The sequence below is a fragment of the Leptidea sinapis genome, chromosome 24 (genome assembly GCF_905404315.1).
Source record: "Leptidea sinapis chromosome 24, ilLepSina1.1, whole genome shotgun sequence".
In the NCBI taxonomy this organism is placed as follows: Eukaryota; Metazoa; Arthropoda; class Insecta; order Lepidoptera; family Pieridae; genus Leptidea; species Leptidea sinapis.
In genome coordinates, this window is record NC_066288.1 from 12,871,352 (window position 1) to 12,898,732 (window position 27,381).

Here is a 27,381-nt window from a genome sequence, read left to right on the forward strand (position 1 = left end):
CAATTCAGTATCTCACCATGATTCTGTTGCATGGCTATGTGATAATTCGAAATTCCAGATAAACAAAGTATTCGCGAGTGAAGACGTGGCCGGCCGCTATTTTAAACATATATCAAACGTCACGCGATGTCGAAGATTACGATGGCCTAGAATGGTGAAACTTATTCGCCAATTCGACCTTTGCGCCAGATGCATGCGGAACATCGGTGTTAGACAAATAATAGCGAATAATAACTCTACATCTTTTTCGGTAACCTTTGCGTTGGAAAGTTGTTGTCTTCGAATGGATTTGTGGCCGAGATATTAATTCTATGTACATTCTACTACGGTCGGTTCCTTAAATCTTCAATATTTGGTATTAGCTTCGCCTGTATCTGTGTAGGTATGTGATGGAATATTTTAACTTGATTTTAGCCCTCTTTATACCGTGTGATTTATTTGAAAACTAGCTAACCCGACAAACGTGGTTTTGCCATATAAATTATTTTTAGAGTTAGACCGTTTCTTGGAAATTGCAGCATTACTTAATTTTACTAAAATAAAATAATTAATCTTAAATAAACATAACCTTAGTTACTCCTTATTATTACATCAGCTACCTGCCAATAAAAGTGCCGTCAAAATCGGTCCAGCCATTTCAGCGATTAGCCGGAACAAACAGACAGATATTAAATTCTTTAAGTATTTATATGTATAGAAGATTTACACACGAATGTAGGACCGATGACAAATAAAATTTTCATAAATTTGGCCTTCTATGCCAACCGGGATAATTGAAAAATGTGGATACGTACATTACTATAAGAGGACTCGTACCTTTTGATTATATAAGTACTGCTTATTAAAGCGTACTTTCTTTAGTATTTTTTCTCTGACTATAATTTTTCCACGGAAGAGGTAAAAAGCTAAGTATTCACCGCCGATCATGTCCTCTTGCAATACCAGAAGAGTTACAAAAGTATTGAAATCTGTGTAACATATACAGGCTGTGTAGTATACGAATTTTTGACACAATTTCTTTGCTATCTGCCCATCATATCACTGTGTCATTATGAATTAGATAATCAGACTTAACAGCTTATGTCTCAAGGCGACGAGCGCGATTGTGATGCCGCTTAAGGTAGTTTTCCAATTTCAGAGCATAATGCAACTCAGTGGCGCACAATACCTTGTGGTTGTTTGACTTATTTTTTTTTTGTTATCAATTATTATTAATTAGTAATTATTTTAATCTTTAAATACGACTCGTATCCCGTCCTATGAGCAAGGTCACTATGTATTAACGTCTTATATGGCCACTGTGCCAGAACAACATTATACCTCTAGATAAAACTTAAACTTACTTAAAGTTAAAAAACTTACCACAGAAACGATTTACTAGACTAATTTTTAAATGGTTGATCGACAAAAGTATTATCGTGTTAAGGATTTTTTGAATTTTAAGTTAACTTTTTGCATGCTAATTTAAATAAGCCGAATAGAAGACACTACAATAAATTTAAGATCTATAATGTATACTGTATTCGACGTAATAAAAAAAATTCATTTCATTAACCTCTTATGTAAGTGACGTGCGTAATAATTGTGATGTCGCTCAGAAATTTAGTTCGAACCAAGAATCGTAAGCGGCACTGCATTGTAACAGTCACTTTTTCTCATATAACAATTATCTTCTTCTTCTATACGAGCCTCTTCATTACTGGAGGTCAGCAGTCAGCTTTTTAAACTTCTCCTTATCCATGGCTAGGTGGAATTGTTCTTGGACTGTCTTGATGCCAGTCCGCCCCCTTATGGTTCTGAGCCAAGACATCTTTCTCCTTCCAACACTCTTTTCCCAGCAATTTTCCCCATCAAAATAGTTTGCAGCAGGCGGTACCTATCGTTGCGCAGTATATGATCGAGGTACGAGATCTTACGCTGTTTGATGGTTCTCATTAACTCGAAATTCTTCTATATAAAAATCTATTCCCAGCTAAAGTTAAGTTATGCTGTCTGGCGACTTAAGTGCAACTGCAAGTATGAACTGAAATCTAGTGCAGGGGAACAGAGAGCACGCAATCAGCACAATTGAATCAAGTGACAACTGACAAAGATTCAATTACAGCGATGAAATGTTTGATCCTGTGCAGTATATTGATCCTCGCCTCTGGCTTTAGTTAACGAAAAATACTTGAAATAACGTGTTAAAGGACCAAAGGAGGTGCAGAGGCTTTAGTTGACTCTATTAATTTAATTTTTGGAAATAGAAGGAAAGGAAGAAAAATCATTAATTCAATTTTTTTTTTACCAAATTTTACCATTACTTCGGAAACGTTGAGTTAAATGAGAATAAGTAGAGCTATTTGTGCGGGCAATTTTTTATTTAAACAAATAACTTAAATGATATATTTTAAATTAAAAATTAGAAATAAAAATTGCCGAAGACAGAACGGACCAGGTAATAATATGTTATCGATGCGTAAATAATTAATAGGGCGGAGTCTACATTGAAATCAAAGGGCTAATTAATCAATATAAATGTACTATAGAGACTAGAGTGTGCCGACGACTTCGTTTGCCAGGAATTTGTTTATATAAGAATATCTTTTTCTAGAACTCTGAAAAAATGTGCACAAATGCCTTGATGGTTGGTGGAAGAGCTGGGGCGTGAAAAACATAAAAAGGTATTTTATAATATGGCCCTTAAAAACAAGAAAACAATAGTTTATGTCGGGATAAATAAATAAAGCAAATTTTCCGCCAATCATTTATATAAGAATCTTAAAACACAAAACGTTTGGTTTAAAAAAAAATGGAAAATCGTTGCCAAGGCATTTATTAATTCATGAAATACTGGTATTTCTTAATAAATCTACATGACAGGCGTAGTTTCGGCTGTTATTTAATAAAGTAAAAAGTTGTTACACGTAAAGTTATTATTACGGAATGTTTAAAGATGCAAATGATGTATTACATGTAGTTGAATGCAGCCTCTAGGCCGTACTTCCCGTTCAGAGGAATGCGCAATTCAAGGCTAATGTAGAGCAAGTAAATAATGAACTCAATATTGTCTCTATTTTATGCGTATGATGACATCTGGAACACCAACGTGCTCCTTCAAACTGTGTGTAATTTCAGTTACGCAAAATGATACCGAGCCATCTCTCTGATACCAGCCGGAAGACGGCCACTGCTGGACAAAGGCCTCCCCCAAAGATCTCCACGAAAATCGGGCCTGCGCTGCCCTCATTCAAAGTATTCCGGCGATCTTGACCAGATCGACGGTCCATCTTGTGGGGCCTACTAACTGCATCTTCTTGCACACGAGACCAAACTTTAGAAAACAGCTTATATATATGACTCAGAAGTAAAATGGGCTTAAAGTTCTTCAAAAGCATTTTATCGCCCTTTTTGAAGAACAGCACCACTATGCTTCTTGTGCCCTGCTTGCGACGTTTTGCCCTCGAGGATGACGGAATTGAATAGCTTCTGGGGAATCTTGAGCCAAGGAGTACCACCAGCTTTTAGAAGCTCGGCTGTAATTCTATCATCACCCGGCGCTTTGTTTTTTTTAAGCTGTTACGTCTGGGATATCATTGGTATAATGTTGGGTTAATTTGGTTCTTGGGTCTTCAGCCTTGTTGGTAACAGGTGCCCGTGCGGTCGTGTATAAGTGTCCGTAGAACATCTCGACTTCTCTCAAATATTCGGGCTTAGACAAAACAACCATGCCGTCACCGGTCTTCAGCTTCGTCAGTTGGCTCTGCCTAATAGACGAATCTCGTGCGAATACTTTGGAGCCTTTGTTACGCTCTATGGCCGCCTTCACACAATCTGTGTTATGGCGACGTATATCACGAGTGAATACCTGTCTATTTAGCTGCCTATACTGGGAAGCATCATCCGGGGACTGAAGGACCATTTGGCGTCTTACATCTATCAATTTGAGGGTAGCCTGATAATGCTCGACCAATTTTGATTTGTGAACGTTAGTGTGGTTTAACATTCAAAATACTTAGGTTCTAATACTAAGCGCGGCCGATTGTTGAAACTTGTCAATCAAAATTCGTTACAGCAACAACAGATTCACTTTCCTGTTCTATCTTGCTGTATCTCCATTAGAGATTTTCTTCTGTCTCGCATTCTTTGCTTGTCTATACTCTATACGCTCCTATATTGTAATCTTATGGGTTTTATTTCTTATGGGTAAATGATACGCCCTGCCCATTACAATGCAGTGCCGCTCAAGATTATTATAAATTCTGAGCGGCCCTACAACTACGCTCGTCACCATGAGACATAAGTTGTCAATTCTTATTTACCCAGTAATTACACTAGCTACGGCGCCCTTCAGACCAAAACACAGAAATGCTTACACATAACTGCTTCACGGCAGAAATAGGCGCCGTTGTGGTACCCTTAATCTAGCCGGTGCAGAGGAGCCTCCCACTGGTAAAGGTCCAAGTTGCATTTGGAAGAGAAAGTCAAAAAGTAAAACTGTATAAATTTGCGTTGTTCGTCTATAACGTAACTCTACGTCCAAAGACGAACACAGATCAGTAACATACCGCATTTCATTGTTGTAGCTATAATGACATAAGTACTTAAACGATTGTCTTATTACATTATTATTCCTTTTATCAGCTCTTAATATACTTTCGTCTTATATAACCTTAAATAACATGCTCCGGGTATAATTAACTACTACATGAAACGGTTGTTAAACTTAGTTATAAAGCGGCTGTTTTCTAATTTTATATTTGTTAAACCACCGCAATTAGTTCGAAATTTTTAAACTTTATGACATTATTACATTAATTTTCAGCTTATTCAGTTGATATAGAACCATTTGATAATGTATATTCAACCATATAACAATAGAAATAAGGGATTGCTTGTAACTAATTCTAGTAGGCTTCAAAAGATACATAATAGCTTTAAGGGTAAATGTATACACTTATATAATAAAGTCCCAGCCACTGTTCAAGCATTATGTATAAATAAATTGAAATGTTTTATTAAAAAAATAGCTGTGTTGTAAATCCTACTACTCCACAGCTGAATATCTAAGTGATCGGACAGCCTAGATTATGTTTTTTTTATAGCAATGACAGTTCAATATTGTATATTTTATTAAAAAGAGCGCAAAAAAAGAATGCTGGGAGAGTATCTTGCGCCACTTCTTTTTAGTATATTAGAAATTACATTAAAAAGAATTGTAAGGGAATCAATTTTGAGAAAATAAATATTTTTTATGCATTTTATATTTCTAAAGATAAACATTATTTTTATTATTTTCGTTACCATCAACTACTACTATCGTAGGAGTTATTATATCAATCGGCTTTTCAAGTCTGACATTTCTTCCATTTTTATCCTTTTCAGCAACATTTCTTTATCCAAATAAAATCCCAAGCAATTTTTCATATTTACATTTTCCCCCAACTTATCTCAACAGAAATAAAATTTTATTTGAAGTTGGAATCAAAAAACTGCGTGGGAAGAACCGACAGCTTTTACTTGTTTCTATATTTGAATCTTCATAATCCGAATTTGGCAAATATAATGGTCAAAGCTATCGACATATCTTTGAACGGCTAACGTTATGAAATGTTGTTTTGCCCACGCATTACTCAATTTGGTTGTTGACCATGACGAGACTTAGGCACTTAGCATTTTGAGTTAAAGGTTAAGTTAAAATAAGATGAAATAATAATTATTATTATTTCGCAATTAATTATGAATCTGGTAAGTAAGGTGATCAAAATACTAACATGTTAAGTAATTGTGTGATTGATAAATCACTTGAACTATAAGTAAAACTATAAAATATATCCTTGTAGATAGATCATTTATTTAGATCAATCATTATATCAAATGAATGCAAATTCATTTGATGTTATTGATTTACTTTCTGTAGCCTCATGTATAACGAAAGATAAATGTTTAAAATAACAATTTAGTTGATATGTCCTATACTTTGTGTCATACGACGTAAATAAATTAAACCGATTGACCGAGAATGTGGTCAGAACTTCATTCAAAACAGAATAACACAACATAGCATTCGTTCCAATACTTCCACGTATAAAACCCACAATGCCAGTAATGCAACAATCTCTAGAAATCAATACATACAATGATATAAAAGCATGTGAACAAGTCTCCATAGTGCTCTTACAAAACAACAATAACGTTACAAATAATTATCATAAGCAGCTAACAATGTGAAAGTGTTTTGTTACGCCCGTTTCCCAACTTTTATTAGAGTGATACTGGTATTACAACGGTTCTGGCTTTCGTTCGACTTTGCGACCAGCCATCGCTTTAATCACACTGGACATCTGGCGCAAGCGTTGAATTGAATGCAAATGTAAATGAGTGATTTGATAGGCTACTTCTTTTTCTCAACAACTGTGAAGTGAGTCCCACGCTTATTCGTTGATGACTAACGCAAAATCAATAAAAAGAAATTCTACGTTTTCAAGAGCCCTTCGAGCTGTTACAAATTAGATCCCCACTGCCAAACGAGTCAAGATTTAGATCGCCCATGCATAGTACTGCTTCAGTTTGTGTCTTACATAAAGTTATTGCTAGAATTACTAACAGTACATCTTTGTATGGGAAAATCTGCTATCCAGAGCCTGAAATACAAACCAATTTTGGCACTGCGAGCCACTACTGTAGATAGCCACACTCTACAGATTGTAGATATTTTTAAACAAATGATATACGAGATAATTTTACTTTTGCCAAACAATTTTTCTTGGAGTATAACTGGATGTCACTGACGTACAATATACATACAGACTCACAATCACACTCTTAAATTGTCTAAAGCAAATTACTGCCTACGCGTCTATTAGGCAGAGTTTTCATTCATTGTGTTTGGACCGCGCTTTGAATACAACGCCACGCACTGACAAAGTTTTCAGTGCAAAACTGTCGTATTTCTGATAAATGCTTCACGTAAATTGTATAACTAATTTGACGTTTTTAACCATTTTGCTAGATGAACACATTTCGATTGCTAAAACAAAATGTTCTAGCCTCGTGTTTGCGTCCGTCTCGCGCGTGACATAGTTTAAGTAGTACCTTCAAATGACAGTATTATTTTCTTATTGTTGTCTGTATAAGTTAATGTATACGTATATATATACAACGCCGCTTGGACATTTATTGACGACCTTTTAAAAGGCGATTTTGAGTCTAGTTGGTTGTGTTCTACGTCAATGCTGGAAGTACAACTCCTACTCCTTCTGTACTACTATTAAATATTTATATTGTCATGTGCTACTGTCATACATATCTTTCGTTTTTCAAGTAGCCATATACACGCATGTCATGTCCAAGCACGTTTGACCTTGCTGTGCTTATGTTTGTAACACAATAGTTAATATAATTTTGTGTTGACGGTCTCTACAATTGAGGTCATCAATACATGGTACTGTAGCTAATTATTTTGTATTTATCCGGTATTATTCTGTTATTAAAAAACTAAAAGTGTTACACTAGGAACTCTAGTCTCAACTAACGTGTTACAATAAAAAAAAGTGTGTGTGTACTTATGTATGCACCCAAGAAGTTATACTTATTTGGCATAACAAAGCAAAAATCCTTAAAATTATTTATTCCTCCTGCTATTCTACGTTTGTAGAAAGAACAATATTGTAAAAATCTTGCAAAGATGGCTTCGACAGTTAATTATTAAATAACGAATACCCTTTGCCTGTCTTAATAATGGACGAAGAAACCAAAACAAAATAACGAATGTCGCGAACGTCAAAAAATTTTAGGAACCAACTTCATCTTTTACTTTTGTGTTACAGTGATGCGCGCGGATCTTAAAATTTCACTCTCATCATTTTTTCATAACGCGCCTAAAAAAGTATAACTTCAAAAAGTCTTATAAATAGCTTCTGATACAAAAGAGTATTAACAGATAAAAAATCTCTGATAAAAAAAAAACTCTGTGCATATTATTCAATGAGATACTAAAAATTATAATCAAAAGCTAAATATTTGAGTAAAGATTCAAGTTTAAAGGAATTTGAGTCTAATAGAGGTGTATGCATGCACGTGTACAGTGCATGCGGTATGAATGGAACACAGAACGGCACTTAACTGACGATGGCCTATGATGATACTTTGCGACTTCCCATGGCGTGTAGTTTCACATCAAGTGATGCGGAAAACGTGTGAGATACACCCGTGTAAGTTCAAGATGCTCTGATAATTACTGCGTTACTGTTCTTTGTCTCTTTAATGGGCTCTATTTAAAACAGACTATCAGATTTAATGATTACTCGTACAAAAGTTAAAAAATTTCACATTTGCCGCTGGGGCAGCCTGTGCGATGGAGCCTTCTACTGGTCAATTCATAATAAGTATTATAAACTTTTTTTAATGAAATAAGGGACGAGAAAAGCAGCAATTCAGCTGATGCCTTGCCCATTACAATGCAGTGCCGCTCAGGATTCTTAAAAACCCCAAATTTATGAGCTGTACTACAACTGCACTCGTCACCTTGAGACATAAGATGTTATGTTTCATTTGCTCAGTAACTTCACTAGCTACGGTGCCCTTCAGACGAAAACACAGTAATGTTTACACATTACTGCTTCACGGCAGAAATAGGCGCCGTTGTGGTACCCATAATCTAGACGGCATCCTGTGCAAAGGAGCCTCCCAGTGGTAAAACAACTGGTTTTGTAGATATAGGTTTTCATATTCATTTAAAAATTATTTGCTGACATAGAAGTCTACCTACCTACTATTGAGACAAGGGAATGAAATTAATATATTCATTACGAATAATTATTTATTAGTATGCAATATCTGTAGGTCATGCTTCTACTATAAATCCTTTCACATCTTGCGCTTCGTTTTTGGACTTAATTTATCATTAATAATAAAGTTTTATTAAAAAATGGCTAACAGCCTGGAACTAGATTATGATTATTTTATAGCAATAACAATGACAGTACAAAATTGTATATTTTACTAGGTGACCCAGCAAACGTTGTAATGCCATATAAATGGTAGGTAGCTAAAATTAAGTTTGTTTTTTACCTCCTGAGAAAGTAAGAAAAATATAAAGATTCTAATTAGTTGTTTATTTTAAACTATTCTTTTAATTTGATGTTTGAATGACGGGGGAAACATCAAAGCAAAAACAAAATTGTTGTTTTTATTGCATTCCATTTTCATATTTATTCACCTTTTAAACCTTCTCTGGACTTCCACAAATAATTCAAGACCAAAATTAGCCAAATCGGTCCAGCTGTTCTCGAGTTTTAGCGAGACTAACGAACAGCAATGTATTTTTATATATGTACATTAAAAAGTGCACAAAAAAGAATGCTGGAACGCTATCATTTAAACTGAAAACATTAAAGTTGGAATAAGGCGATTAACAATCATAATTATCTGTTCAGGCAGTCTATTGTCGAGTATGAGATAACATGTTTTTGTTAAGATAACTAGATTGCTAACTTGGTTAACCTTGAGCAAGGAATGCTGCAGATACACACCACTCCACTAGTTTATATAATGCTCTCATTGATACAGTAAATACCGGTAGGTAATCATAGTATGTTATCATTCTTGAGATGATTTATTTCTTATCAATATACAAACATTTTTAATTATTATTAACTGAAACTTAATCATGTTCATTTAAAAAATAAAACTGTTTTGCCACTGTTACTAGTCTAACAATAACCAGCATGAATTGTTATGATAAAAGTTGAGAAATGCAGAAAGAATGGTTAATAAACATTTTGGGAAAAAAAATATCACAGAAAAAATAATAAATCCTAGATGCACAAATAAAATTTGAAACCTCTCGTGTTCCGTGCGATCGCTCTTCCAACTGAGCCAACCGTTCGATTAACGTATCGTTGATAAATCTTGTTGTTCAACTCTCAGGTTGTGGCTTCATCTACAGTTGATATATTTTTATTTGTGTTATTAATCCCAGAAGTGATGGTTATCACATAAAAACAACATATTGTTGATGAAAAAATACAAATAACACCAAAATTAATAATAAGCAGTAGTAATTAATATTAGAATTGAAAGGCTTACGGCCTTACAAATAAACTTGGTATAAAGTTATAACTAAGCATAAACAAAGAATATGCAAAATGTTTACAATATCGTTGGCAACACTGTCAATACAATGATAATTCTGAAGTTTTCCGAATGACAAGCTGCCTTGCAAATAAACGCGGGAAACGTTAAACGTCCGAATAAACCAATCGTAATCAAAAGGTCTATTTGTAAACATTTTGCATTTTCTTGGTTTATGATTAGTTATAACTTTATACCAAGTTTATTTGTAAGGCCGTTAGTGTTTTGGAGTTTTTGAATTTTCCTTAAACCAGCTACACGACATAATAACAGTCCATCAATTAGTGAGAGTAACAATTTATGGTAAGGCAAATGAAGAAGACTACTGGAACAAAGCATAATGATATCTGTAATATTTTTTTCAAAAATATACAGAAAACACTTCATTGATAAATAAACAAAAGATAAATTGTAGATGATATTTCGTATTTCTATAGAATCAAATTTCATTTAGAAATTGGTCCAATATTTGGAGCGGAAAGTCTAAAGTTAATTGATTCGATCAAGTTCAATGACGATTGTTGAATACACGATGACTGTTTGAACTTTGATGTCAATAATTCAGCAAGTCACGGTGATGAGGCAATTACTCTTGATGTCTGCATGTGTCGGCTATTGGCCCGAGATCACCTTGCAGTTAGACACGTTGCAATTATTTTTGATGAAATCATTGATGATAATGATATTGGATTTAAACAAACTGAAGAGTTAGATCAATTTGTGAAATGTGTTACGTTTTTTATTGATTTTTTAACACTGCTATTACTGACAGAATAGAAATTATGTAGTGAGTATGTGAATGTGGAAAAATGAAATGAATTGAAATCTGTTCGTTGGTAATTTAATGAAATATACTGATATAAAGAGAAATCTCAACGGAACAAATGGAAATTATAAAAAAAAAACTAGTAATGTATATGATAGTAAAAACTAGTAGATAGTAGAAACTAGTAACGTAATATATAATGTAAAATAATAGAATTGATAATGATTTATCATTGCAAAATACGAGTACATAAATGTGTTCGCCCGGCAAAGTTTATCCGAATATTTTAGTAGCTATAATCATGTAATTAGTTCTTTTTTTATGAACGAAATCGAGATAATAAATCGATTAAAGTTATGTGAATTTATTTTGCTTCCATATTTTTCGGTTCTAATAATAAAACAACTATATTGTAGTGAAATGGGAGTACAGTGGAGCAAGCCTCGATAGAATATTTTTTAACACATTGTTTACATACATAATTGTATTGTCTGTTTAAGTGTGTTATCTATACTAATATTATAAAGCTGCAGTGTTTGTTTGTTTGTTTGTTTGAACGCGCTAATCTCTGGTACTACTGGTCCGATTTGAATGATTCTTTCAGTGTTGGGTAGTCCATTTATCGAGGAAGGCTATAGGCTATTTTTTCAAAATTAGGGATCCGTAATAAAATTGCTATTTTGTAACACAAGGTGTAACATCGAAAACCTATTTTTGCGTGCGCTGCAAAAACTATTGACAATAGAACAAAATGATGTACAGGCTATAATATAGGCAATATTTTATTACTTATAAAACTATCGCGTGAATTATACTTTATATGGCAAAACAACGTTTGCCGGGTCAGCTAGTTATATATATAAGAGCGTAGGTGCAATGGTAAGGACTACAGATTCTCATTGGGGATCATCTCATCTCCCCCCCGATAGGGTCCCGTTTTACCCTAGAGGACTCCACTATCCGTCCGTCTGTCACCAGGAAATCTCATGAATCGTGATAGTTGGACAATTGAAATTTTCACAGATGATGTAGGTATTTATGTTGCCGTTATAAGAAAAAATACAAAAAGCAGAATTAAAAATATATATTTACGGGCGACCTATACGACAAACGTGATTTTTATTGAGAATTATTTTTATGTAGATAATCGTACGAATCCCTTCGTGCGCGAGTCCGACACGCATTTTTTTTTTTCGAAAAGATAACTGCGATTAAATTCAAAGCATGTATATGAAGTTGACTTATAACCAATGGATCAGAGTGGTCGACTTAAAACTACAAACTCAAAAGGACTTGAAACCATGACCGCTTTCACACAAGATAAGTAAGTGCACAGTTTACTTCGAGTTGCGAAAATAACCCGTGAATTGAAGTCTGTAGAACTAGAAATAAATCGTTTTATTGATACAAATGAATGCTCTTCATTTTGTTATGTTTTTAAAGTGATAACCCTTACTTCTGGGATTAATAGACAAATAAAATTTGAAAAAAAAAATATGAATGATGCGCGACTCGAACCACCTCTCGCGTTCCGTGCGAGTGCTCTGCCAACTGAGCTAACCGTTCGAGTGACGTCATAAAATCTTGTATGCTTTGTTCAACTCCCAGGTTGTGGTTTCATCTACAGGATCTACTTTACAGTCGATAACCTGATCAACCCAAATATTTGCATATTAGGAATTGACTTGAGATGTCGCTCTTGCAAATCTTAATAGTTGGAAGAGCACTCACACGGAACACTCTCCACCAAACCCTTATTTCAAAGTCTGGAAACTATTAGAATTATTGTATTTAGCTCTATACACTGGACAGAAACAGTTGTTTACAGCAATAAGTATCCTGATCACCCCTCTTTATAATTACATCCCGCTGATAACTGTAGTGATGTAGTCCTCAATGAGTAGCGGGTCTTCCATGAGGTCAAGATAGCGGTTCCAGCACACGTAGTGCAACGTCATGTCCACAATAATTTGCGGATATATTTTCTAGAAGTAATGATATATTTTTGCTCAAACTATGATTGTTACCGTAGACTTCATAAGAAACTTTATGTAGTCTATGGTATGCCCTTCTTATTAAAAAAAAGTGACGAGATGAGTAAGATTGAGTAAATTATGTCTTACCTATTACAGTGCAGTGCCGCTCTGTTTTAATCATCATTAGCCGGAAGACGTTCACTGCTGGACAAAGGCCTCCCCCAAACATCTCCTATACGATCGGTCCTGCGCTACCCTCATCAAACTTCCTCTCCTCTCCTCTGCCAACCTCTTCCAACACTGCAAAAACAAATGTCTTCATAAAAAACCAAAATTCTGTCTCATTAGCTCAGTAATTTGACACCTTCCTGACTACGGCACCCTTCAAAACGAGACACGATTATTATGCTTGCACACATCCTGTCAATTATGCAGGCAATATCCTGACGGCAGAAAAAAGCGCCGCTGGTATTCACCTACTCGTCCTGTACCAAGAAGCCCACTGGTAAAATATCTCGCCCATTTATATTATTTCTTATCCATTCCAGTAAACATTACCCTGAATTTTCGCCTTTTAATGTATTTATATCTAATATATAAAATTCTCGTGTCATGGTGTTAAACATTGAACTCCTCCGAAACGGCTTGACCGATTCTCATGAAATTTTGAGTGCATATTGGGTAAGTCTGAGAATCGGACAACATCTATTGTTCATCCCCCTAAATGTTAAGGGTGGTCCACACGAATTTTTATTTTTTTTGACATTTTTTTTATATTTGTTTGATTATGTGTCAGCATTAAAAAATGCATACAACTTCAAATTTTCACCCATCTACGATCAACAGTTACTTTTGTATCGCGATTTTAATATCGGTAATACATCGTTTGCTGGGTCAGCTAGTATTATATATAAGAGATTTCCACTTACGTATTGACTCATCGCGATATCTCTGGAACCATAAGGCGTAGAGACTTGAAATTTGGTAAGAATATTAGAACGGATTTTTCGAAATTACACCCACAAGAGTTTTTTTTATTATGAACAGAGCAACGTCTTTCTGGTCAGCTAGTTCTAAAATAATCCAAATGTTTTGAGTTTCGTCTCGTGCCAGAGTTTGGTGAGTCAACATCTCCTGACGATGCCACGTGTAGAGGCGAAACACGTGTCTAATTGTTTGAAGACAAATATTGGCGCAATTAACACTCAATAAAACTCAAAACATTTGGATAATTATGGATTTCCGCAAAATAACGCCTACTTCAATAAAAAAGTTTTAAATAAAACTAAAAATGAAACCATACAAGTGGTTATTTTTAGATTTGATATCATTTCGTTGTAAAGTTGTTCTAATATAAAACAGTTTTCGCAAATGCAAAATCAGTACACAATGCTTCTAGTTTACTATAATAGAAGGTAACAGGACAAGCTTTATTACCGCATTCTCTCAGAAAGCGTACGTAATAGCTCAACGACCTTAGGAAGTTATTAATTATATAGCTTGATACTAACGTTACTTGCTATAATATATTAGTTCAATATCAAAACAATTAAAACTGTTGACGCAAAAATACAAAAGATTGCACCTACCGGAATTCGGACCAACGGGTCAGGGTCATTAGCCACTGGGATAAGATCTCGACAAATAATTCTGTGCATGTTAAAAATAATAATATAAATTCTGAAAGCGTTGCAAGCAATATGACTCAAATCGAATCACGTATTGCCTAAATCTTGATACAAGACACGCGGACTTTGGATACATTTCATTGGCCGGCCGCGTCGTATCACGGAATTGTCCCACTCTACGGATTTCTCTGTTTCAATTTAGAAACGAAAGTCTTGTACCAGTTTTTGGACCGACTATTAACTATAATCTATTAAGTTTAACGCTATTCTTTTATCTTAAGGTACTTCTGAGTTCCTGGTTAGTCCAAATTTTAATCGCCATATATGTTATTATGATTCTGTTAGTTTTGAAATAATTTTAATATGAAAGGCAAAATATAAATTTGTTAAGATTAAGGTCATATCGAGTATCAATCTATTGTATTGAAAACCTTTTGTAACCTATGAAGCTTACAGCTTTCTTCTCAATGAACTCGATGTAAAGAGCGCTTCAAAGCGGTGAAAAATCTGTACTTAATATTTTTTTTTTAAATACATAAATATTTTTGTTTCTGTTTCTTTTGCAATTGTTACTCATTATTTTGACTTTTATGTTAAAGATAAAATATAATATCCATACTTTTGAATGTATAGTTCTAGTGATAATAAATGTGTTTTGCGCAAATTATTTATTGCAAATTACAAAATTATGTTGATCGTTGTATGTTTATGAAAATTTTATGAATTATTTAACATAAGTCTGATATAAATTGTAATTAGAGAAAATTATCAAGGTAAATAGTTAAGTAAAACTTAAGACTTATACTATATTCAGCATATATTTTGGTGCTAGTAAGAACAGAAAGCGTAATGTGGATATAAGTTGATAACTCAGAAATGGTATAAATTGAGTTAAAGCTAAGATTTAAAGTAAAACTTAATCAGATCTCGACATTTTAAGGTACTAGGAAGCTTTCCTGACTATTCCCACGATGGTATTCGTACGTCTATATGTACGGTACGTATGACCGGTGGATATTGAGATTTCATAAAACAACTACGAAAAAAAATTTCTAAATGTGGTATTTTTGGAATAGTTTTTTAACCGGCTTTACTGATCGACTGAAGACTGCGTGTAAATCGGTTTATTCATGCTTTTGAATAAATTTGCTGTTTAAAAAGTAGTAAAATAGGGTTTTATTTAACTTTTATCAGACTTTTCAGCTCGAAGAGCTCATAAACATAGAACATCTAACTCTTTGAGAACTCGAAGAGCTCAAAATCGTCATAAGTACAATTTGAAGCGTATAAATTCGGTATGGAATTAGCGGGAAGTCGCAGGGATGGCCTTTAGAATCAACCGTTTTCCCAATTTTTTTTCTTACAAATGTAAAGATTAATTCAAATTCTGCCTAAGGCGCAGAATTTAATGTTTTACAAAGTGAATTTTCCATATGACAAACTGCAACAAATATATTGTTTAACGTGTACGTTGATGTATATTATAACCCCCTTATTCACAATAGTCTGCTAACTAATGATTAATGTTGTGTTTATACTGCTTTCAATAAGATTAAGAGATTTGTAGTAACATAAGAATGCAAACAGGTCACGTAGTATTTTATCAACAAAGCGCAATGTTGTTTACGATAAGTTTATTGTTGTTTGTATTACCAACAACATAACAACACACGCAACAAAACTCACAGTATCTGTTAGACTGTGTATGCATATACCTCATACAGTGTCGTAAAGTTAACAATAATTATTGTGCTCAATTATAAACTTGGAGAAACTAGTGATATGTGCTACAATAATACATTATCGGAACAGAGAATTCAAATTGTATTATAATTATTCATTTTTTATAGTAGCAGTATATTTTAGTGTAAATACGAAAATATTTAAGATGTTTAAATAGGATAGCTCCGTTTTGATCGAACTTTGCTCGGTGTGAAAATTCAGAAATTAAGCCAATCTATTTCGCAAAAACCCGCGTGTAGGTAGTAATTTTCACCAAATCGTTACAGCCGTCTCCGACATACTATTCTATGTAATATACAAAGCTCAAAGATGGTGTTGGAAATATTCCTCAGCAACCACAGTACACGAACCACGGTACAGACCATCATAATATATCGTTGGCCTCGATGCGAAAAGCTTTAAATTATTGGGTTTGCGTTTCTAGGTATTCGGGATCAGAAGTTATTCAGGTTCCATACCAGTGGGAGGCTCCTTTGCACAGGATGCCGGCTAGATTATGGATACCACAACAACGCCTATTTCTGCCGTGAAGTAACTGCTTCTAAACATTACTGTGTTTCGGTCTGAAGGGCGCCGTAGCTCGTGTATTACTGGGCAAATGAGACTTAACATCTTATGTCTCAAGGTGAAGAGCGCAGTTGTAGTGCCATTCAGAAATTTTGGGGTTTTTCAAGAATCCTGAGCGGCACTGCATTGTTATGGGCAGGGGGTATCAATTACCATTAGCTGAACGTGCGCTCGTCTTGTCCCTTACTTTCATAAAAAAAATGGCCATTTTGAACCACAACCGAAAATGCTTTGCGAATCGTCACTAGTAATAGATAGGTACTTCCAAGATCAGATGAAATTCTTTATTATATACTAGCTGACCAGACAGACGCTGTCCTGTCGTAATAAAATGATAAGGATTAATATCGTATTTATGTAAACAGCTTTTACATTACCGCTTTATAATTGCCAATTTTTAAAGTATTAAAATGGATATTGTATGTATATCATGTTTTAAAGTTTTAAAGATAAACATAGCCATCGCGGACTTTTCTGTAGACCTATATATGATACACAATTCCATCATACATTATTTTGTTATATCTCAAAGGATTTAGACAGCGTTTTCGTTGAAAGTGACGGCTTAATTTTTTTTCGCCATCTCCAACAAATATCGTTTATATACACAAAAATGTATACAAAAACGTAACAAATTAAATACTAAAACCTTCCTCGAGAACCATTGGTCTAAACAGCATGAAAATCGGTGCTGTAGTTTTTGAGTTTATTGCGAACAGACAGACAGACGCAGCGAAGGACTTTGTTTTATAATATGTAGTGATACTCGTAATATGAGATAATTGCGGCAAATAATGTTTAGCTACTTTTTGAGATTTGCTGTCACAAAGTTATATTTCTAAACTCTACCGTCAAAAGCCATGGCACTGATGATATTTCAAAAGCTCAATACTTCGAAGGTAATAATAATCTCAGTTTTTGTTCATTACTAAGTATTATTATGATATTAAAACTTATTAATTACCGTTAATATGCTTTAGTTATTTCGTTTTGCCTGTTCTAAACAACCATCAACCTATGTGCCTGATCTGAGCGGAAAGCGGTATCTTTTTTATGCGACTAAGTGTCGGCAGTCAATATATAAGTCGGCTATATAATTTGGATACTAAGGTCTGTTAGAACACCTATAACTGACACCCACGCCTAAAATAAAGCATAACTACAATGCTGTTTTGCGGCGAAACAGATGTAGTGGATATTTTTTGAGCAAGAGATTGTTTCTACAACCTACAACAATATCAATCTATACTCCTTCATAATTTTAACTTCTCATTAATTTTTACTATTTCTTCGTTTCATCGAGGTCAGTTGCTAAGGACTTCCTGCTTTTATACCAACAGTATGAGCCAAAGTTTGTAGCGCTTGCGAACCGGGTTTTGTGGCGACTGTAGACTGTAGCCGTGCAGCGTGCTTGCAGTCAGTTGGTTGAGCCGTTGAGAGGCGGTCTTGTTGTTGTACGCGGTCCATCACCCGCAGCTGTTTATGCTGACCTAGTACTATATGCGCTTTGTTATCGTAGTGTTTTTTTTTTGTGAATATTTAAAATGTGTTGAGTGCTTGTATGAATGTGCGATAAATTCGGATTAACTGTGCACGAACCGTTGCGGAAAGTCAATTGATTGACTGACAGTTGTCCTGATGAAGCGGGCAACGTGGGTCGAAGTGGAGACCGGTGGCCGGTTGGGATGCAACGGCGAAATATTCTGGAGTGAGTGCTCGGAATGCGACTGCACGTATTGCAACCCGAACTACGTGTGCGTGTGTAGTGATAAGGTATTTTCATACTTATTAATTGATAATTAAAATATAAGACGGGTGGTGCTGCCGAAATGTTTCAAAACGAATAATTTATTTATCTTAGTATATAGGAGGTAACGTGCCCTTAAAGTTATACAAAATACAATTTTCGATAAAAAACATACATCAATCAACAACTTTTAAAATAAGGTAACTACTTAACTTAACTTGTCAATATATTAAGACAAATTCATCCTTGTTTGAAATAGGCTTGTTTTAAATTTTGTATTCTATTTATTTTTGCTTATTTTTCCGAAACCCATGCCGCCTTGTACCTATTGAGTGAATTATTTGTTTTTTAGTTTACTAGGACTTCGTCCCGACATCACCTGGGTAGAAGACGTACTTACTAGTTTGACCATAAATATTGTAACATCTTAAAAATTTTAAAATTCAAATTTAGAACGCATGTATGATGTTAGAAACATTGATCATTTCGCGCCAATTCACATATTTTATTCGAGTTTACAATTTACGAGTTTATTGACAACTTTAATAATGCAATGGGGTGTTAAAGAAAATAAAATGCAGTGATGGCACATAGTGGGTACGGAACCGTCGGTCATTTTCAAGAACTTTTCAAAAGCTGTAGTATGTTCGTCGATAATAATACCAATAGATATATAAAGACATCTTCGTCGAAAACCATAAATTATCATAGCGGCCGCGTGCCAAAGAGGATATAAATACTACCTCAAAAGAGGCGGGTACTGCCTGGTACAATTGAAATTTAGTTTAGTATGTAGCCTGCAGTGAGATTTGACAAAAGTTTGAAATAGTTTAGTTTTAATAAGAAAGTCTATTAGTGTTATTAAACCCAGAATTCGTCGAAATACTATCAGGAAACAAAAATTTTATCGTGAGAATTAGATTCCCTCTAGGACTCTTTCGTGTATCAAAAAATTTAAATTGAAAATAGTGTAAAAAAATATATTTTATTGTAAAAAAAAGCGTGGGGTGTAGAAGAATTATTATTTTAATAATATCTTAAAAAGCACCCCACGCTTTTCTTACAATAAAATATTTTTTACAATATTTTCAATTTAAATTTAATTTCTATTTTTTAGTTGAATTTTATATAAAGCGTGCTTTTTAGTTTTTTTTAACTATTATTTATTTTTCATTTTTTAGTCAAATTAGTGTAATGCCATCGGTCCTCGATAAATCTACAAAGTTTGAACGAAATCGAGCTGTTTAAAGTGGGTCAAAATCGCGCCCAAAGAAGTCAGTTACAAACATACAGGTGAAGCTAATATAAAGCGTATAAAAAGACATGAGGCTTGGTGTTTTTGCGCGATAGACAGGACATGTCCGAAATCATCTCCTACAGTTAACAAGAGTAGCACGATTAAGATGCTTGCTGCCCCGATAGCTTCAAAATATTTGAACAATTGAAGAGTAAATTGGCATAGTGCACGCTCATAGCTCCAAAGAAACTTCACAAGTGGTCGATAAAGTGGATTCCTGTGTCAGTCATGGTTTGTTGAGGAGGAACATTAATTTTGCATGCCTTAAGCGCGAAATAGGTATATTCTACTAGGTCTTAAAAATAAAATTTCTAACGTGTTGTCATATACAATCGTATATAACAATCATATTGTACATATGAATGATATAAAAAGCACATTGTCAGAAAGTTACAAATTTTAATATAGTTTTTTTAATTGCTAACTAATATGGCTTATGGCGTGTTTTAATAATTCGCATGGCGAGGTAAAGTATTTTGAAACATTTATTTATAACATGAGCACTTGCATTAACATTTGGATTTACCTACTAATTTAACTTAAATTAAATAACGAAAAATAACAAAAAATAATTGCATTTTTTTTGTAACAGATTTTATGGTCATCCTAGGTATATATTATTAGTTTTCGCAGCAACAACTTGACTTGTATCGGAAAATTTTTGACACCTTGGATTATATTGATGTGATTTTCGTAGGAATTTCTATTTGCTTTGATAAAACGGCCCATCTCGCTGCTAGTGTTTTAGTGTTGCTTTTGAGTTTCACCATAAAGTTTAGTTACGTGTTAATTACGTCTCAAAGCCTTAAATTCTTTGCTTTAAACAGGTACTTAAATGAATATATTATTAAATTAAGTTGCCTTTATTTGCGGTCTGCTTGAACTGTGATAATTTCAAGGTATGCGTGTTTTAAATGGTACGAAAAGGAATGTGGATTGCAGAAGGCTTCAGTGTCGCAATACGGCGACGAACTTATCTTGTCGCTTTACTTTGATAACTCTCATTATCACCGCGTATGGGCTAATATTTGCCAACACCAGGCCAAACATCCGTCGGTGCTGATTGAAAGGTCGACGCCTTTTGATACTGTGAAGTACCTACTTTAGTGGTTTCGCCTTGAATTTCACCTTATCATTTTTGTATGTCAGTAAGGGATGAGACGAGCAGGATTTTCATCTGATGGTGATTGATACGCTCTGCTCATTACAATGCTGCCGATTCTTGAAAAATCCTACAATTGCGCTCGTCACCTTGAGACATAAGATGTTAAGTCTCATTTGCCCAGTAATTTCATTAGCTACCGCGCCTTTCAGACCGAAAGACGATAATGTGATCATTTACTGCTTCACGGCAGTAATAGGCGTCTTTATGATGGTACGTATAATCTAGCCGGCATTCTGTTCAAAGAAGCCTCCCACTGGTAAATACCCTTAGTCGCCTCTTACGACACCCTTGGTCGTGGGACTTCCCTATTCCTTTTATGCCCCGGGGAAGCACAGGGCATAGTCTTGCCTTGAATTTAAGCTTTCTTAATTTTAGTTATGTATATCTGAATATATATATACATTTATGTTAATTTACCGAAGTGAAACGTACAAACGGTAAATAAAATGGCCTGTGTTTTGTGCTTCTTTCAAAAAAGCATGTGTGCAATCACACCTGGTACAAGTAAAACCCTCAAAAAATTTGGCTTCAAGATAATGAGAGAGAGATGAATGTAAAATTTCGGGAAGAGTATTATTTTAGATTGTAGTAATGATCATAGTGATACAAAGTTTGATAAATATTTTACATTTAATTCGTATTTATAACATAGATTTATTCAAACGTACAGAGACAGACAGACACGTAGAGCTTAAATTTATCGAAAATGTAAATTTTCGATACATGATACAAGAGGCTTATGGTAAATAAACTCAAATCAAATCAAAATCACTTTATTCATGTAGGTTACGGAAATGACACTTATGAATGTCAAAAAAATATTTTTTCTTATTGAATCTACCGCTATTTCGTAAAGGGTTGAGCTAATGAGAAGAAGTAGCAAGAAACTCATTGCCACTCTTTTTTCTTCTGTATAATGCTACTCTTTTTCTCCTACGTTAAATCCATTGAATTAAGTGTCTGTCTCTTTTTAGTGTCGCTATTAATGTATTTTATCTCATTCTCTCGCCGGCTGAATATTATACATTTTACCTGTTTGTCTCTCTATCGTCTCGCTTTTTCGTTTCATCGAGTTTCAAATCACAACCATTTTAAAGAAGTTTCACTTCAATTATCCGTATTTTTTTGAACTTCTTTCTACTCGAAAATGTTGAGTCTTAAGTCTATCAAATATAAAATAATATTATGTTTATAAACAATTTCAGATTGTAAATTCGAATAACCGTCTATTTAGCCTGATTTTCACCGAAACTCGACATTATTGTCTTGTAAAGGTTCATATCTAAACATTTTCTCATTAATTTGAAAGCGTTATTCATTCCGTCAATGCTTGATTCAATGAAAGAATATCTAGTACATTAACAATGCATTGTGAATATGGAATTATTAAATGATTTATTTTAATCTGCATTTATTCAGATCCAACATTTTTTTTCTTTCATAATGTTTGAGATAGAAACCTCCTTTTAAGGCTGCAGTGAATAGAGGTTTGCTTATTAAAAACACTTTAATTCTTACAGTTTTATTCATAACTAGCTGCTACCCGCGTCTTTGTCCGCATTTAATAGTGTAATTATATTTGTTGTTTTTTTTTAATGATCATAAGGGACGAGACGAGCAGGACGTTCAACTGATGGTAATTGATACGCCCTGCCCATTACAATGCAGCGCCGCTCAAAATTCTTGAAAAACCTAAGCATTCTGAGCGGCACTACAATTGCGCTCGTCACCTTGAGACAAGATGATTAGTCTCATTTGCCCAGTTATTTCACTAGCTACGGCGCCCTACTGACCAAAACACAGTAATGTTTACACATTACTGCTTTACGGCAGAAATAGGCGCCGTTGTGGTACCCATAATCTAGCCGGCATCCTGTGCAAAGGAGCCTCCCACTGGGAAACCTCCCACTGGTGTTTCAAAGCTGCCACATGCATCTTTCATCGTTAACCCAGCATTCGTAAGAAACGTTTCCGTTTTAAAACAGACCGTTTTTTCTCCGATTAAGTACTTGCAAATCTAACTACCGCGGAAAAGCCTTTTAATTTTCTAGAATAGCCTTTGACTAATAATGTGGCTTTCTTTTGGTAACAGAATTTTCAAAAGCGGTTCAGTAGATTCAGAGATTATCCCCTAACAAACTTTAGCTATTGAACTGTTATCTCCCTTTCTTTCAAACGTCGCGTTCGCCCCCTCCTAAACAATATACATATATAAATAATTGTTTTAAACTTAGATTAAGGATTGATCTCCGCTGCGCTCCAACTAGATACCGCAGGGGTAGTCGCAAAGTCCGGCAACTAATACTACGCCCAAGTGGGCGTACTCGAGCCAGTCTGGAACAAAGTGTGACGTTGACGTGCCAAATGTTCTGTTAAACTTTGCTAATAATTGAAACTAAAATGCCGGGTTGCGTAGTAAAACTTTGTAAAAGTAATACTTCAAGAAATAAGAAAGACACTGGGATCACATTTCATCAGTAAGTATTTTGTATTTTATTGACTTTAATGTAAAATAAGACGAAGCGAATTTGAAAGATGCCATAAAGTGTCGAGATGCCACGCACACAAGCATCTAATAGTTGCAGCAATAAAAAAGGTATTGTTCTTAGGTATAGTGCGTTCTGTGCGTATCTAGTTGGAGCGCAGCGGAGACCAATCCTTAATCTAAGGTTTTAAAAATGGTGAGTTACGACAACGTTGATAGCATAGAAACCTTGAAGGCTTACATTATTATCTAAGTGATAACCACAAGGAAAGAATGGTTTTTGACATACATAAGCCTGTTGTGACGTTCGCGCAAGCAATGTGATGACAGCGGATTAAATAAGAAGAAAGAAACATTAATTATTATACCTTCAAACTACTTTCATTTTCAAGCTATCTTTGACTGTCAAAATGAAAAAGAAAGTGACGGTACCTTATATCTTTAAACGAGCAATTCTTGTAAATATGTAATCTGAATCTCGGAAACTGCTCCAACGATTTTAAAGAAATTTAGTATACAAGTAGTTTCGGGGGCGAGAAATCGATCTAGCTAGGTTTCAATTTTTAAACATGTAGTTTTATCTGTATTTTAATGAGAAACTGCTACAATAACATTAGAATACAAAGGTAAATTTCACCACTATATACAAGACTTTAATAGCTCAGATGGGATATTGGGTGATCCGGAAAGCAGAAGACCCCGGCTCGAATCCAGATGTCCTATTAGTTTTGTTTTTGTTCCAGTTTTGTACATTCATAAAAATCCGAGCAAGGCTCGGTCGTCCGGATATTTATAAATCAAAACAAAATCAGTTTATTCACGTCTTATTGAATCTACCGCTACTTCGTAAAGGGTTGAGCTAATGAGAAGAAGTAACAAGAAACTGATTGCCACTCTTTTATATCAAGATTTACAAATCATTTCAATTACAATATAATATGTAAAATGTAAAATGATGCAACAAACACACTCAAACGTCAAATAGTCAATGTCTTACACGAGTAGTCAAAACAGTAAATGTAAATTAATACAAAAGTTATTGAGTACAATACCTGCATCATCCACATACACCATAAATAAATAAAGGTATTCTGTGAGCATTTTATAAGCGATTATAAATAAATAAATAAGAAATATATATCCATAACATATATATACACACAATAACTTTTAAGAATCTGAAGCCGAGTCTATTAATGTCTATTTAATGAAACGTTAACTTTAAGGATGCTTTCTGCACCTAACGGATACCGTCGTAAATATATAACGGTTCATTATCGCTACTTGACACTTGTCACCTATATTGTTTATAACAACCATAGTATAATTGAAACTAATAATATTTAACCGATTTGTTTCGGACTTCGGCTCATTATATTCGGTGCAAGTTTAGCTTCGGCGTCCATACATAAAGCAGAGTACACACTATGCCATTGAGTGCCAGTAGGCACGGCCGAGAATGATGTAGACGCTTATGCCAACTGGCAAAACCGTGCGAAACAGACACCATATGGGTTTACGCAGCTTTAGTTGTGATTTGTCACTTGACGTTGTTAGCGTGGTTCTGTTGCTTAAATGCAAGTATTATTTTTATCTTAGAAAAGGAGACGGGGATTTCTGGGCCAAAATGTAAAACGATGAGATATGGTATAAAAAAATTGTCATATTTTTCTATTTCAAAATATAGAAAATTACCCTAATTCACAATCTAGAAAACGATCTTAAAATTAAGTTTTCATTATCTTAAAATTCACGATTAATAATGGGATATCGATTACTATAATAGATTAATGTGAATGAGTTTATACAATTCAACCCAAAACCACTTGCAACGGATGATTGATTCAATAAAAGTACCTAAAAAAAATACATTATAATTAACATAACATAATGTCTTTACTAAAAATAAATAAATATCAACTTAATATTATAAAGAAATCGATCGAAGAAAAAGTAGATTCTGAATCTCGTTCTTTATTTTTAATCTGTGCTGACAGTGACAGCCACAGAATTGTCTAGAATGTCAATTGTCAATCACTCGTTTCGTAGTATCGTTTGTGCGTACCAACGCGATTTGTCATTTGAGTGTTTCCCGTTGTTTTATTGATATTTTCCTTCTTTCTATATGACTTCTGATATTGCTAAACTTATACGGTCATTATCGTACAACAAAAAGCAATCGCATTTCAAAAATCAGCTGTTTTAATATAGATTGTTGCCCATATATTGCATAACCTCAATCTTACAAAACCTCCAATAACTCAGCTTTCAGATTGCCAAAAATCATCAAATTCTCAGTGATGCTTTTTTAACTTATAAGCTATTTATTGAATATAATTTCAGTCTTTTACATCTTGGCCCAATAATGTATGAAAGGGTATCCGACTCCTTTATATATACGTCTAGATAGAGGTTGTAAATAAATAGGAGACTGCAGGCCAGGTTTATTACGCTAGTGTTTATAACGTCTACGTCTTTCACTCGCGATTTGTAAGGCACTTTGTTTTAGTGTGCGTGCGTTGCTGTAAATAGAGGTTATGATTTCGCCGCTACTTTTCGACGTTTTTACAGCTGTCACAGTCTATCTTGACGTATTATAATTATCTATGGTTTTTATGTCGTTCGTTTTGTTGTAATTCACTAACACAAAAATTAGAAAGTTAAACTGGTTTTTAGTATCGGAAAACATATTAAAAAACAGAAAACTCATTTAAAATTAAAGACATTTTCCAACTAGATGTGAAAAAATTCATTGAGGGACAGTGTTACGTAGCCTTAAGAACTACTTTTAAAAAGACGAATTAAAAATATTATGTTCACTATCATAAGACCAATGTTACTGCCGACACAGATCCGCCTTGAATATTGTTGTGTACTCGATGAAATTTCAACCTTACTTGGCAACTGGTCTTTCCATATTAAAATTTACTAAACCTTCTACAGTTATAAAAGCATAAAAACACCCACAAACAATATAATTTAAACTCAGGATAAAACACAGTTCAGTAAAAGTTGATTTTATGAAAAATGTTGTTCTGTTTTAAGTAATAGTTGAAAATTCAAAATGGCTGACTGTGCCCTACAAAACCACACAATAGACAATCTTACAAAACCTCCAATAACTCAGCTTTCAGATTGCCAAAAATCATCAAATTCTCAGTGATGCTTTTTTAACTTATAAGCTATTTATTGAATATAATTTCAGTCTTTTACATCTTGGCCCAATAATGTATGAAAGGGTATCCGACTCCTTTATATATACGTCTAGATAGAGGTTGTAAATAAATAGGAGACTGCAGGCCAGGTTTATTACGCTAGTGTTTATAACGTCTACGTCTTTCACTCGCGATTTGTAAGGCACTTTGTTTTAGTGTGCGTGCGTTGCTGTAAATAGAGGTTATGATTTCGCCGCTACTTTTCGACGTTTTTACAGCTGTCACAGTCTATCTTGACGTATTATAATTATCTATGGTTTTTATGTCGTTCGTTTTGTTGTAATTCACTAACACAAAAATTAGAAAGTTAAACTGGTTTTTAGTATCGGAAAACATATTAAAAAACAGAAAACTCATTTAAAATTAAAGACATTTTCCAACTAGATGTGAAAAAATTCATTGAGGGACAGTGTTACGTAGCCTTAAGAACTACTTTTAAAAAGACGAATTAAAAATATTATGTTCACTATCATAAGACCAATGTTACTGCCGACACAGATCCGCCTTGAATATTGTTGTGTACTCGATGAAATTTCAACCTTACTTGGCAACTGGTCTTTCCATATTAAAATTTACTAAACCTTCTACAGTTATAAAAGCATAAAAACACCCACAAACAATATAATTTAAACTCAGGATAAAACACAGTTCAGTAAAAGTTGATTTTATGAAAAATGTT

The 27,381-nt window shown here is 34.2% G+C and overlaps 1 protein-coding gene across 6 annotated transcripts in view; it reads left to right on the forward strand.

Annotated features, from left to right (window-relative positions):
- Positions 1 to 27,381, forward strand: part of LOC126971831 (guanine nucleotide exchange factor DBS-like) — a 186,873-nt gene that overhangs the window by 98,139 nt on the left and 61,353 nt on the right. The window contains exon 1 of one of the 6 annotated variants that reach the window (XM_050818273.1): positions 18,310 to 18,566. The exons of the other annotated variants lie outside the window; for them this stretch is intronic. Within the exon in view, the coding sequence (XP_050674230.1) occupies positions 18,432 to 18,566 (135 nt within the window). The 5' untranslated portion in view covers positions 18,310 to 18,431. Of the gene's footprint in view, positions 1 to 18,309; positions 18,567 to 27,381 lie in introns of those variants that run through there. 6 annotated transcript variants of the gene reach the window in all.